Source organism: Narcine bancroftii, chromosome 11 (genome assembly GCF_036971445.1).
Source record: "Narcine bancroftii isolate sNarBan1 chromosome 11, sNarBan1.hap1, whole genome shotgun sequence".
In the NCBI taxonomy this organism is placed as follows: Eukaryota; Metazoa; Chordata; class Chondrichthyes; order Torpediniformes; family Narcinidae; genus Narcine; species Narcine bancroftii.
In genome coordinates, this window is record NC_091479.1 from 102,020,269 (window position 1) to 102,033,546 (window position 13,278).

General features: G+C 40.5%; 1 protein-coding gene across 2 annotated transcripts; it reads left to right on the top strand.

The window, feature by feature from the left end:
• Positions 1-2,833: 2,833 nt before the first annotated feature.
• On the top strand, positions 2,834-12,093 carry LOC138746245 (GLIPR1-like protein 1). Of its 2 annotated transcripts, XM_069904321.1 has the most exons (6): positions 2,835-3,050; positions 6,632-6,880; positions 10,423-10,535; positions 11,554-11,639; positions 11,730-11,756; positions 11,855-12,093. In XM_069904321.1, exons 1-6 carry the CDS (start codon positions 2,871-2,873, stop codon positions 11,953-11,955), a joined length of 756 nt encoding a protein of 251 aa, XP_069760422.1. In that variant the 5' UTR covers positions 2,835-2,870; the 3' UTR covers positions 11,956-12,093. The 2 variants fall into 2 exon arrangements, with proteins under 2 accessions (XP_069760423.1, XP_069760422.1); XM_069904322.1 differs by lacking the exon at positions 11,730-11,756 and having other exon boundaries at positions 2,834-3,050.
• Positions 12,094-13,278: the final 1,185 nt, after the last annotated feature.

Sequence of the window (13,278 nt, forward strand, 5' to 3'; positions counted from 1 at the left end):
AAAACTGGCAAACTGTTATCATGCGGCACTGGTCTCATGGTGAAGGCAGATTAGGGTATTGAATAGCTTTATTTTTAGCAGAGAAGCCAGATACAGACAGGAGTAACGGCCCATTAAGTGATCCTCTGTTCTTGCCACGTCTTTACGACTGCAAATGGCATTAACCTCCAAGTACTTCGGAGCCAAGCTCTCAGGTTGACTGCACATGTTACACAACAAATATGAGGAGCCCAGGTTTGTTTTGGTCACCAATTTTACCACCAAATTGGAGCTCATAGTAAATGCTCTCACTATGCTATTATCTGAAGAAAATGTGCATCAACATGCATACAATCTATAATCAATGTAATGCACAGCATCTGTATATGTGAGCTGTTTTTACAGCCATTTATTCTGACGATGCCTGCCCAGGCCTAAGACAACATTTGCATGTTTGGACTGACTAATTCAGTTTGCTTTGTGGGCAACATACGAGAAGACTTAAAATATGACTGGAAATCAAAATAATAGGTTATATCTAAAAAAGAGGGAAATTATAAGGAGATTTTTGTAATCAGGAGCCCAAAATCCATAAATTACACCCAAAAGTATTCAGGAAGAAAATTTTTTGATTTCAACTCCATTTGCAAATCATCACAGAATGAAATATGCAGTAGTACCAGGACCACATCCAAGCCTAACCTGGAGAGTGTTGTGGAACAGAGGGATCTTGGAGTATAGGTATATAGAACCTTAAAAGTGGAGCCACAGGTAAATAAGGTGGTCGAAAAGCTTTCGACACTTTGGCCTTCAACAGTCAAGAGATTTGAGTATAGAAGTCAGGAGATCATGTGGCAGCGCCTCAGGAAAGATTATGTCAAGCAGTGAAGATTTACAGGGTGTTGCCAAGATTCAGGGGCCTGAGATATAGGGAGAAGTTGGGGCTTTTTTCCTTGGCAGTGATAGAGGTATACAAATTCATAAGAGGTAGGTGAACACACAAAGTCTTTCACCCTAAGTGGGATTTAAGGGGGAGGGGGGAGGTGGGGGAAGAGCTACAAGAAGTTTTATTTTCCTTACACAGGGCAGTGAGTGTTTGGAACTGGCTGAGGGGATGGTTGAGCAGGTACTATTGCAATGTTTAAGAAAAAAATGTGGAGTTACATGAATAGGATAGGTTTAGAGAGAGTTGAGGCAATCAAAGGCAGGTGGGACTAGTGTGGGTGGGACATTTTGTTTGTGTGTGCAAGTTGGGCCAAAGGGCCTGTTTTGATATTGTAGGACTCTACAACAGTGGTGTGACACTGACAATTTCCCATAATTTCCTCAAAAAAAACAACCCTCAAATTCCACTAGCCAACTGGAGAGAGGCAGCAGGGCAAGGAAACATCATAATTTTTAACTTCAGGATTCAGATTTATTGTCAGAGAATATACATGACATCACGTACAACTCAGATTCCTTTTCTGTGGGTGAGGCAGTGCAAAAAAAACCTGACTCAATGTACACATGTAAACACATAATGAAAATTATGCAATATAGAGAATAAAACAATAAAATGCAGAAGTGTCCTTAAATGAGTCCCTGAGTTTGTTGTTGACGAATATGATGGTGGATAGCTAGCAGCATTTCCTGAAACTGCCGCGTGAGTCTTGTGGCACCTTGTCTTGGGTAAACTTATACCTCTCACTTTGTTCGTTTTAGATTGGTCACAGTGTTTGAGCTACCGAAAGAAAATAGACACACACACCGAGAGCAGTTCAGATTATACAAATGTTTATTTACAAATTCAAAAGCTCATTTCACACTACAATATGCAAGCCCTTCCCAACTATACTTATCAGCGCTTGGACTGGTCCAAGCGAGGCAACGACTGCACACAGCACAGCAAGAAAGATAAGCGAGCAAGCTAGCATGTTAGGCTTCTAACGAATAACATAATTTTCACTTTGAATACAATGGTTTATTTTGCATCAAGGCTAGGCTTCTGACAGTCTGTGACCAAAACAAGCAGGAAGATTAAATGTTCTTGGTACACAGATGTCCTTTTAAGTCAGATAACTGCATCTCTGGCCCCTCGGTGGAATTTAGCTTACGTCTGCTGATTCTAAAACACAAGAAAGTTGTCAGCCTTGCAAAACCCAGAGCTGCAAATTTTAAAAAAGCAGTTAGAATCTTCCATTACACACCTCTCCCTCTTTCCTGATGTTAGCAGCGAGTGGTGGTGTGGATCCTTGATGATGGCTACTGCTCTCCCCTAGAAGGATTCCCTGCAGACGTCCTCGATGGTGGGCAGAGTTCTGCCTGTGATGTCCATTACCTTCTGCAAGTCTTCACGTTCAGGGTCCCCATACCAGACCGCGATGCAGCACACACTCCACCACACATCTGTAGAAACTTGCCAAGGATACCGACGTCACGCCAAACCTCTGCAAACTCCTGGAGCGGTCGAGACGCTGACCTGCTTTCTTTGTGATTGCCATTCGTGTGTTGAGTCCAGGCAAGTTCATCCAAGATAGTGACTGCCGGGAACTTGAAATTTGCTCACTCTTTCACTGGAGGGGAGAATTTTTAAGATTCCCACAGGACTTTTGATAAGACATTCAGAAGATAAAGATGAATTGGGAGTAACGTATCACAGAGTGGGAAACCAAGAGAAGGTGAAGTTTCTCTGGTTGGCAGGGGTGAGCAGAGGGTACTCTCAAGGGTTAAATGCCAATCTGTCCTGGCAATGGTCACAGCCTGTTCATTCAGGTTAGAAACTACAAGACCCAGCATTCCAAACACCCTCCAAGTTGGTGCCTGTCACAAGGGCATCAAGAGCCGAGGGCGCCTGCGTCATCGCCGCCCCGCCCCCGCGTCGCAGCGCCTCCTGCTGGCCGGCGCCCGCCATGACGGCGATGGCGGCAGCGGCCGTCGGCGCCCTGTGGCTGCCCTCGTTGCTCTCTCTCTCCCTGCCCGGCCCCGCCGCGTCGATCCGCACCACCGCCGAGTTCGTCAAGCGATGCGTGGACGAGCACAACCGGCTTCGGTCGTCGGTGTCGCCGGGAGCGGCCAACATGCTCCTCATGGTAACGGCGCCGACCGGGAGCGACGGCGACGCCGAGCGGGGTTTCGTGGTGCGGGGGGGGGGGTGGATAAATTCACACTCACCCACTGCCCGCGGGGAAACGGCGCCGGCAGCTGGCGGCGGGGTTGCCCGCGCTTCGCCCTGATTGGACGGGCCACGTCACGTGGTGCCAGCAGGACGGGCCCGCCTTCGCTGGGAACTCCCGCCATGGCCAAGTCAAGTTTGTGAACAGCACAATTTTAAACTCTATTTTTATTGATCTAGAAGGGAGAAATATTACAGGTGAGATATTGATCAGGCACAATAAGGGGTTAGAAGTAATTGATAAATTGTCTTCAATCAAAACTTCAGACATGACCAGGTTTTCAGGACAAATTATCTAATTAAACCTTTCTCTTCTACTTATAAAGAAGAAAAAAGTTTTTTAAAAATCCATACTGATCCTACCCCTCCCACTAAACACAGTCACCATCAAATCAAGTCTCGGCATCTGGACAATGGACAGGAACCCCCCCCCCCCACACCACACACGCACAGCGCCCACGCCTCTGAATTCAAACGATGATGGTAGTCCATGAATGGGCCCCACATCTTGTCAAATTCAATCAGGGTCTTTTTCATGCTATACCTAATTTTCTCCAAGCTCATGGTGGTAAACTATCTTTCCACTTCATCAAAATCGCTCATCTGGGTGTCAGTGAAGTAAAGGCTACAATCGATTACACAAGTACAACCTGATTGATGAAGCAGCGTTCTCCGGTCTTGGGTCCAAAACATGCACACACACAACGAAACAGAACACACATATTAAATGAACTATTACACATACACATAGATACACATACATATCAATATATACACACACATATATATATATATATATATTATATGCAGGACAAGTATTCATGCGTACAAATAAATGTAAAAACATAATGCTGGAGAAACTCAGCAGGTCAAACAGTGTCCTTTACATAACAAGGGTAAAAATACATATCTGACGTTTCATCAAGGCAGGATATTCCAAATAAATAAATGTTGTTTCATGAATATGAGAGTCTCAGACAGTGTGAGCAGATGCTTTGGTCGTTCAGCATTCTCCCTGCCTGTGGGAAGAAGCTGTTCCTCAGGCTGGTGGCACTGGCTCTGATCCTCCTGTATTTCTTCCCCTATGGGAGCAGCTGAAAGATGCTGTGTGCCTGGTGGAAGGGGTTCTCAATGGTTTTGTGTGCCCTTTTCAGACAACAATTCCGGCTAGATCACGTCAATTTGGGAGGGGGGAGGGAGACTCCATTGATCCTCTTTGGCACTCATGGTCCTGTGGATTGACCTCCGATCCATTTCTCTGCAGCAACCATACCCACACTGTGATGCAGCCGGCCAGGACACTCCTGACATGGTAGTGCCAAGTCGCCTTGCCTGCTTCAGTCTTCTCAAGAAGCACATTCGCTGTTGCGCCCTCCTGACAAGCGAGGAGATTTTGTGTGTCCACAATAGGTCACTAGTTAAGTGAACTCCAAGGAAATAATTGAAAAATACATCAAATATTTCCAGCAGTTTTCATTATTTTACATTTCTAACACATACAGTTCTTTACCCTTTGAGGAATTGTTTCTTCTGCAAAAGATGTTGCAGCAGAGGGTGTAAATAAAAATAAACCAGAGGTGAAAATTCACAAAACTAGAAAGATAGATCCAGCAATTTATATTATATGTTGAATACTCAATCCAAAATATTAAATCTATGTTCAACTGAAAGAGAATATGCTTCCTAATTCACATTAAAAAAAAGCATTGTTCAGAACAGAGAATTTAACAAAATTATTAAACAATATTTACCCTTGGAAAATATATGAACTTTAATCTAAAAATTGTTTATGGAGAAAAATGGTGGTTTGTTGCCACACATCAGCAAATGTCACCAACTGGTAATATGTATATTCTTACAACGTGACAGTGTTTTTGATGATAAAAAATGTATAAAATTCTTCATTTCTCAACATTAATAAATCTTTTTTTTATTCTGGATTCATGTAATAACATTGCAATTTATTCCAAGATCCCAATAAGGAGCTCCACGTGCCACGGTTTTGTGCACCTAGCCAGTTTTATGTTCTTTTATATCTTCATTCACTCTTGATTTCCAACTTAAGTCAACAGTGAAACTTGGCAAACAAGCTCTCTTCGTTCAAAAGTGAGGTGAATAGAGAGAGAAATATTTACAAGCTGATGAATATAATTGTGGTGATATGTATGGACTGTTCTGTGCACAAGTGGCTGGCCCGCCCACTGATGACTCAATCCCCTGTCACCCCCCCCCATTGACCTAGCCATAAAGGTCGGCCTCCCTATCCCTGTCCGTTCATTCGAGCACGTGGAGTTGAACCAGCTGAAATCTAATGTGTATCATTCCTCGCTCAGCCTTTGGAGTCATTGATAGTGTGTCTCAGTAGTGCAGAGGATTGTTTTAAGGAGCTGAGCACAGTGATCTGCCTCAGTCATTCTCAACCTTTTTCTGGCTATGGCCCCTTTAGCAGTCTGCTCAAAAATTATGGGCCCACTCCCCTGAGAAGCAGTCATTTAGTTAGTTCAATACTTCTCTCCTACTGACTAGATAAAAAAAATTTTATGATTTCAGTCCATGGTCCCCACTGAGAATGGCTGCTGTACATCAGCCATTCTCGACCTTTTGTTTTGGCTATGGCCCCCTTCGGACTCTGCTCAAAGTTTAGGGGCCCCTTCCCTGGGAAGCAACCACGTTTTGGTTTCTTCCATACTCCTATCGACTTCATAAAAGACATAAAAAAATATTTGTTACGTGAGGTGAAAAGAAAATGAGTCTTTACTTAAATGTGCTGTGCACCCCAAGAGAAGGGGCGTAGGTTGTATTACCATTATGAAGATAGACACTGGCACGTTTCTAGCAATGCAGTATGGATAAAATTTTCCATTTACATGAGTGGGATGATTAATTCAAAGATAAGTGGCTTCTTTGGTGAAACTGAACTCATTCATTATGCTCTTGTGGCTGTTGAACTTTTCAGATTCATTCAGATTTCTTGTCAGAGAACATCCATGACATCACATACAACCCTGAGATTCTTTTTCCTGTGGGTGAAGCAAAATTACCTCTTATTGGCAATGCAAATAAAAACTGAACCCAACTTACACATGTAAAGAAATAAAGAAAATAAACAGACTGTGCAATACAGAGAGAAAAAAAATCAATGGAGTGCAAAAGTTCTTAAGTTTAAGTTCCTTAAATATGTGCCTAATGGAATTTATTGTTTTGATGGTGAAGGGATGGCAACTGTTCCTGAACCTGGTGGCGTGAGACTTGTGGCACCTATACTTCTTTCCTGATGGCAGCAGCTAGAACAGAGGTGGTGTGGATCTTTGATGATTGCCGCTGCTCTCTGACAGCAGTGGGGAGGGTTCACAACTGTAAATAATGGAGAATGAAAAGTGGCATTCGATATAGAAGTGACAGCTCCATTATTTTATTTTTGATAATGCGCAGAATGAGCTGAGCAAGGTTAAAAATGCTGTTACATATATGTAACTTTATTTTTTTTCACAAATCTAGAGCTGGGATGCAGGACTTGCAAAAACTGCCAAAGCATGGAGCAAGACATGCAAGTTCAAAAATAATCCACATCTGAAAATTAAAGGAAAAGGCCATCCATTCTTTGAAAGCATAGGAGAAAACATCTATGTTACGTCAGGCAAATTTTCTGTGGAGGAAGCTCTAAAAGAATGGGTTGCAGAAGGCATTCGTTTTAATTATGACAAAAACACATGTTTGAAGAAACAAAACTGTAACCGTTACACTCAGGTAATCCTCACCTTTCTCGTGAGATACTTCCTACCTGTTCAATACACTATTTGTCATACATTTAGAACTAGCCAATGGAACTATGCAGTAGAAATTATCTACAAACTGCTTGTAAATGAATTGGGTTGAGGTGGGAACTGGATGATTAACATCTCTCGGTAAGGGTGAATAACTTTAGGAACAAAAGAAGTGGTGAACTGCAGACCCTCAAACCTGCTCTCAAGTTTATAATTCTGTGTATCATCCACATGCTGAAAAAAATACATCTCAGCTTTAAACTCTACAATGCAATTTGTAAAGAAACTACTCTGGAATTTGATCTTATACCCTGAGACCATGCCCTCAGTTCGTGTAATTTCTTCTTTGAAGAATTTTACGTCCAGAAATGAAAACTGATAAAAGAAATGCTTGATGCAGAAATGTTATCTGAGCAATTAGGGCTTGAAGCTTAATGGTTATGAAAAGTTATATAACCTCACAGTTCACATTATAAGTGACGCTTAAAATATTACTTACACATAATTCAGTCGACACTCGTAGCAATTCCACTGAGATCATAGATATGGATGATGTTGGAAATTGTGCAAGATGCTTTAGTAAATGCTATGATTTACATTTTTTAATAAGATTTGGGTATGGAAAGCAGGAATACCACATATCACCCCTTGTTAATTGTCTTTAAGAAAATGGTGGTAGGATATGCCATTGAAGAGTTCCAGTATGGAGACACAGTTACAATGCTGTTTTGCCTTATATTCCCAAGCCGGATCAATTTGTAACCTCATGCAGTCAACAGAGCACAGAAACAGGTCATTCGGCCCACCAAGTCCATGCCTATTGTCTTACATGACTCCTTCACTCTTTCCATTACTCTCCCCACATTATCATCAATTTCTACCTTTCACAGATATCATAGCAGCAATTCACTGTGGCTAGGTGAAACATTTTGAATGTGGAAAGAAACCAGAGCACCTCAGGAAAACCCACACTGACATCATCAAGGTCATAACTGAATCTGGGTCATTTGAGCTGTGAGGCAGAAGCATTCGAGGATGCACCACAGTGCCATCCCCACTTGAAAAGGAGGCAAATGGTGATGATACACCGTGTGCCTGTTACGCTTGTGTAGAAAGTTCTTGTAGGGTATAGACAGGATGCAAAGTTGGGTAAAGAAGTGGCAGATGGAGTTCAATCCAGATAAGCGTGAAGTGATGCACTTTGGGTGGACAGACAACTCCTTTTGCCTGGGACTACAGTAGCAAATATCAGAAGGCATTTTAAGCTGAGGGGAGGAAAATTTAGGGGAGACGACAGGGGTACTTCACACAGAGAGCTGTGGTTACTTGGAATGCATAGCCGGGTGTGGTGGTAGAGGCTAGTACAATAGGAGACAAGCATATGGATGCAAAAAAAAAGAGGGTTATGGGTGTGGGAAGGTTTAGAATTGTTGAGTAGGTTTATATAGGTCAGCACAACATCATGGATGAAGGGCTTGTCCTGTGCTGTCATGTTCTATGTTCAGAAACTGGAGGTCATGGGTTTGTTCAACAATAATAGGAGAAGTGTAATTTGGTGTCAAAGAGGTGGTATCCTAAATGGCTGTGACCTTCTTGTGAGCAATTGGGGCTGGAATAATTTACACGAGTGAAGTTGAGGTCACTATCTCCAAAATGCTCGCCCAACAAAAAACCTGCCACCTGACCAGGTTCATTGCCCAGTACCAGACCCAGTGTGTTATTTCTTTTTTTTTTTTTGCTTATCCACATACTGTCATGAATCCTTGGATACACCTAACAAATTCTGCTCCATCTCGCCCTTTTGCGCACTAAGGAGATGCTGATCAATATTAGTGAAGTTGAAATCACCCATGACAACAATACTATCATTTTTGCACCTTTCCAAAACCTGCCAACCTATCTGCTCCTCAGTAGCCTGGAGACTATTGGGGACCTATAGAATACTTTTAATGGAGTGATTGCTGCCTTCCTGTTTCTGTCTTCCACCCACACTTTCTACAGTTATGGTATCATTTCTAATTAGCAATGCCACATCCCACTCTCTTTTACCTCCCTCCAAATCCCTTTTGAAACATTTAAATCCATGAACATCAAGAAGCCAACCCTGTGCTTACGTCAGCCAAGTCTCTGTAGCAGCCACAGCATTGAAATTCCAGGTACTGGTCCATGCTCTGTTCATTGCCCTTAACCTTACTGTTTCTCATTCAATCCATTCAAATAGAACCACAGAACATTACAACACAGAAACAGGCTCTTCAGCCCCTCTAGTCTGTGCAAACTTTTTTTCTGCCTGGTCCCACTGACCTGCACCCAGTCCTTAGCCCTCCATGCCCCTCCTATCCATGTACCTGTCCAATGCACTATCCACTGCCCATCCTTCCTCACAGTCTCACCAACTCCTCCATCATCTGACTTGCATTACTCAGTTTCAATAAGGTTCTTATCCCCTTACCAACCTAGCTTAAACCCTTTCCAACAGCTCTAGCAAACCATTCTGGAAAGATGGCAAAGTTCAAAAGAAAATGGCTGCAGAAGGTTGATAAAAGCTGGGCATTATTGTGTATAATGACCATTTCTTCAAGATCAAATGTCACTATATACCAAATAACAACCTTTTTTCCTTGCCCAGAAAAAGAGCCTAATCCTTCCACAGGCTAACTCATGTAACTCATTCATGCATTTTACAAATTCACACTATTTATTGAAAGCAAGTTCATTAGAATATCGAACCACTAGATGTTGCTAAAATGCCTCACATGGAAAGGTCCGGGGGGGGAGGGGGGGGGGCCGGGGAGGGGATTGTGACAGATCTCCACTGAGGACCTAAAGTTTTTAGGGCCAAGTAGTTGGTTGGCTTTTGAAGAAGCATCTAGATGTGTTGATAGAGTTGCTTTGAGTAGAATACTTTCACATGGCCTGCAGTACTTAGTTTGAAGTATTTCATGAGAGAGTCATGGTCTTATTTAGTTAACAGTGCTGCTAGTTAGCACTTCAGGACATATCCTCCACTCTTCAACTGCAAAACATGGCTACAGATATTTTATAAAGAGTGGGATTGAATCTGCATTGTTAAATCCCTCCCTTGTCCCTAGAAATGGGGGAACTTAAGAGTTTGTCCCTTTGCAAAATCTTTTGAACTTTGAACTGCTTCTTGTCAAAAAGAACCAAAGACTTAAAAGTGCAAATTAAATGATGTGGTCCCCTAGAGATAGAAACAAGCATTTACATGATGCAGATAATGTATCTTAGATTTTGTACTTTAAATGGATGGGGGGGGGGGAAGGTAGGGAGGGTGGGATGGGAGGAGGGAGGGGGGGGGGAGAAAATGACACTATATATATTTGAAAAGGAAAATGTATGTATCATGGTCAATGTGGTTTATGGTGTGAAAAATTTAAAAAAATTTTAAAAATGCAGATAAAAATTATTAGAAGAGAAAATATTTCATCGAATTTTCTACGTTAGGTGGATAATACATATATGTTTAATTTTAGGAACATTGACTAATATTTACTTCTTTTCCAGCTTGTATGGGGAGATTCTTATAAGCTTGGCTGTGGTGCTTATCATTGTCCAAAAGGGATAGAAGATTTTAAAATGACAAAAGGAACAATTTTTGTCTGTAATTATGCTCCCTGGTGAGTATTTTTACTTTATTGTTTGAAATGCCACATTTACAGTGTTAAAAGTGGTGCATTCGCATTTTTGGTGATGTTACATATTTTCATGAATAATCTAACAGTTTAATAATGAACCTGATACACCATTGGATCAATTTATTTTATTACTGGTCAAAAAATGTTGCCTTGGACTGTTTAATGAATAGTTGTATTTGGGTATCAATGGAAACATACAGGACATGTTGGAAGATGTCACATCACAATCCTTTAATGGCTTTGGTCATCATGCTGCATCCTATACAGTTAATTTCCTTTTTATATTGTCTTTAACGTGCCATAATGAATAATCAAAAGTAAACACTGCAAATATGCGGTCACAGAGGAGAACTTAAATCCACACCTTGTAAAAGCACATCCAAATTAACAATGACCGACTCACACGCACGAAACCAACTCATCCCAAAACGCCAGTCTGTTCTAATCCTATTTCCCTACATTTCGTCCATACCCCTTTTATTGTAATCCTAGTTATTTATTGCCTATCAAATTTCACCAAGACATTTTCCTTGGAAAACCTCCCATTGTTGTCAACAACCAAATATTAAAAAAATGCAAGGCATTAATCGTAAGAATATTAATTATACTTTCAAATATATAAAATTGCAAACAACTTACAACATAAAAAATGTAGGAGAGCATTGAGCATTGCATCTCTTAATCATGGTCTCAGGGCATTTCTTCGTTGACTTTAGAAGCAGCGGTTAGAAACAAAATTGTCCTCACAAAGTGTGATAGGAATTTTTTGCTGTTTTCTTTAATTCCATGAGATCATGTGGATTCTATTTGGACGAGAAGGCAATATAGGGATCAGTCAATAAGATCAGGTTTAATCTTCTATCTCGAATCTGCATTACCAAACTCAGCATTGTTTCTAAATTTCCTCCCAATGTTCATTTGCATTCTGTCAATATGGCCTACACACGACAGACCAACTAATTTTGTGGTACCATAAATTATGAATCCAACTTTTTTGCAGTGGCAATCGTCGAGGACAATTACCATATGTTAAAGGAGCACCTTGTACCTATTGTGGTCCAGATTTTTGCAGGGACAAGTTGTGCAGTAAGTTAAGTCAAATAGGTTTATCTTTTTCTATTATTACCATAATTTCAGCACCTTTTTTTACTTTCTCTTTTCTCTTTCTATTATCAGGTGATTCAGATCGTGAAGTCGTCATTCGTATGTTTTATGCCTTAATATAAATAGCTTATTCCAAACAGCATTAGAGATTTTCTTAGCGCAAAGTACTTACGTATCTTTTTTTCCGTATTCTGCAGAATATCCTAAATGGAAACCAGATTTTGGGTCAGCCTCCATTTCGTGGTCAAAGTGCCTACTGCTACGAACATCAATTACTATAATGTACATTTTATGGTAACTCCCCAGAAAAATTCCATGCATTTCATGGCATTTTTTCATTCCTCTGTTTCAGCTGTACCATCAACCCTCATTCATAATTGTTAGCTGGGGATTCAGTGGCATCCTTATGTACTTAATAAACACTCCCCAAAGCTTTTGTCTTGTTTTTAATAAAAGGGCTCCCTCTTTTGGTGAATTAACCTAAACATATCCGTTTGATAGCAGTTCATGGGATTCAAATTTATGATTGGAATATGCATATCCAGCTTCCAAAAGATCAAACTCATAACAAGTTGATAAACTTCTAATTTTCGCAAACAATGACCAATACCATCGTTAATGAGCTGAATGTTAAAAGATTTGTAAAAAATAATTGAGTTAAGGTAAATATTTAAGGTAGTCTCTTTACCATTATTATCATATTTATGCTCTCAAAAACTTAACCCAATGGAAGAAATAAGAAAAACAAAAAAGGAGAAATTATGTACATCTGACATAACATTTAATTGAATGCAGAGTAACAGGGCAGTTATGCCATATGCATCAAATAGTTCAAAACAGCATTATTTGTCATTTCTGCTACTTGCCACAAGACAACAACTACATTGTTTCCTTGTCATCTTTTTTTTTTTAAATTTTTTTTATTTTTCACACCATAAATCACATTAGCCATGATATACACAATTTCTTTTTCACACATATACAGTGACTTTTTCTCCCCCCCCCCTTTCCTCCCAAACCACCCCCCCACCCCCCCTCTCATCCATTTTAGGTATACAATCTAGGTTGCATTAATCCAGTCAGACAATGTTGTCATTCAACAAAATTATACCAGAAATTCTACTGAGTCCATTCTTTTCTTTCCTTCTCCTTCCATCAACTTAGGTAATGTTTGTCCCCGGTAGGTTTTCGCTATTGTATTTAATGTAAGGCTCCTATACTTGTACGAATATTTCAATATTATTTCTTAACCAATATGTTATTTTTTCTAATGGAATACATTTATTCATTTAAATTTGGTAGTTTATTCCTTTTAATTTGGTTATGTATTCCATTAATATTTAAAGACATATAGTTCAGCGTAGCCCTTTTATATTTTGTTTATCTTCTCTTTCCGTTTTTCCATCATTACCTTTCCTCCTTTTCCATTTCTGTTTTCTTATTTTCAACTCTTTATAAGACAACATTCCTACAACATCCAACATTTTCCTTATTCTCCTATTTCTATCTTATTTATTCCCAATCTCCCATTCACCTCCTGAGTTGTCCTTTATCCCTTGTCGGACAACCACATCTCCCCTCTCCATTTGGATTTGCGAATCCACTCGCAAGCGTCAACTGA

What these genes read in the sequence shown, in the direction of transcription:
- LOC138746245 (XM_069904321.1), top strand. Translation starts at nt 2,871, where the DNA reads ATGACGGCGATGGCGGCAGCGGCCGTCGGCGCCCTGTGGCTGCCCTCG. An exon ending in GTCTGTAATTATGCTCCCTG is followed by an intron (nt 10,536 to 11,553) that starts GTGAGTATTTTT and finishes ACTTTTTTGCAG; the next exon opens with TGGCAATCGTCGAGGACAAT. An exon ending in AGATCGTGAAGTCGTCATTC is followed by an intron (nt 11,757 to 11,854) that starts GTATGTTTTATG and finishes CGTATTCTGCAG; the next exon opens with AATATCCTAAATGGAAACCA.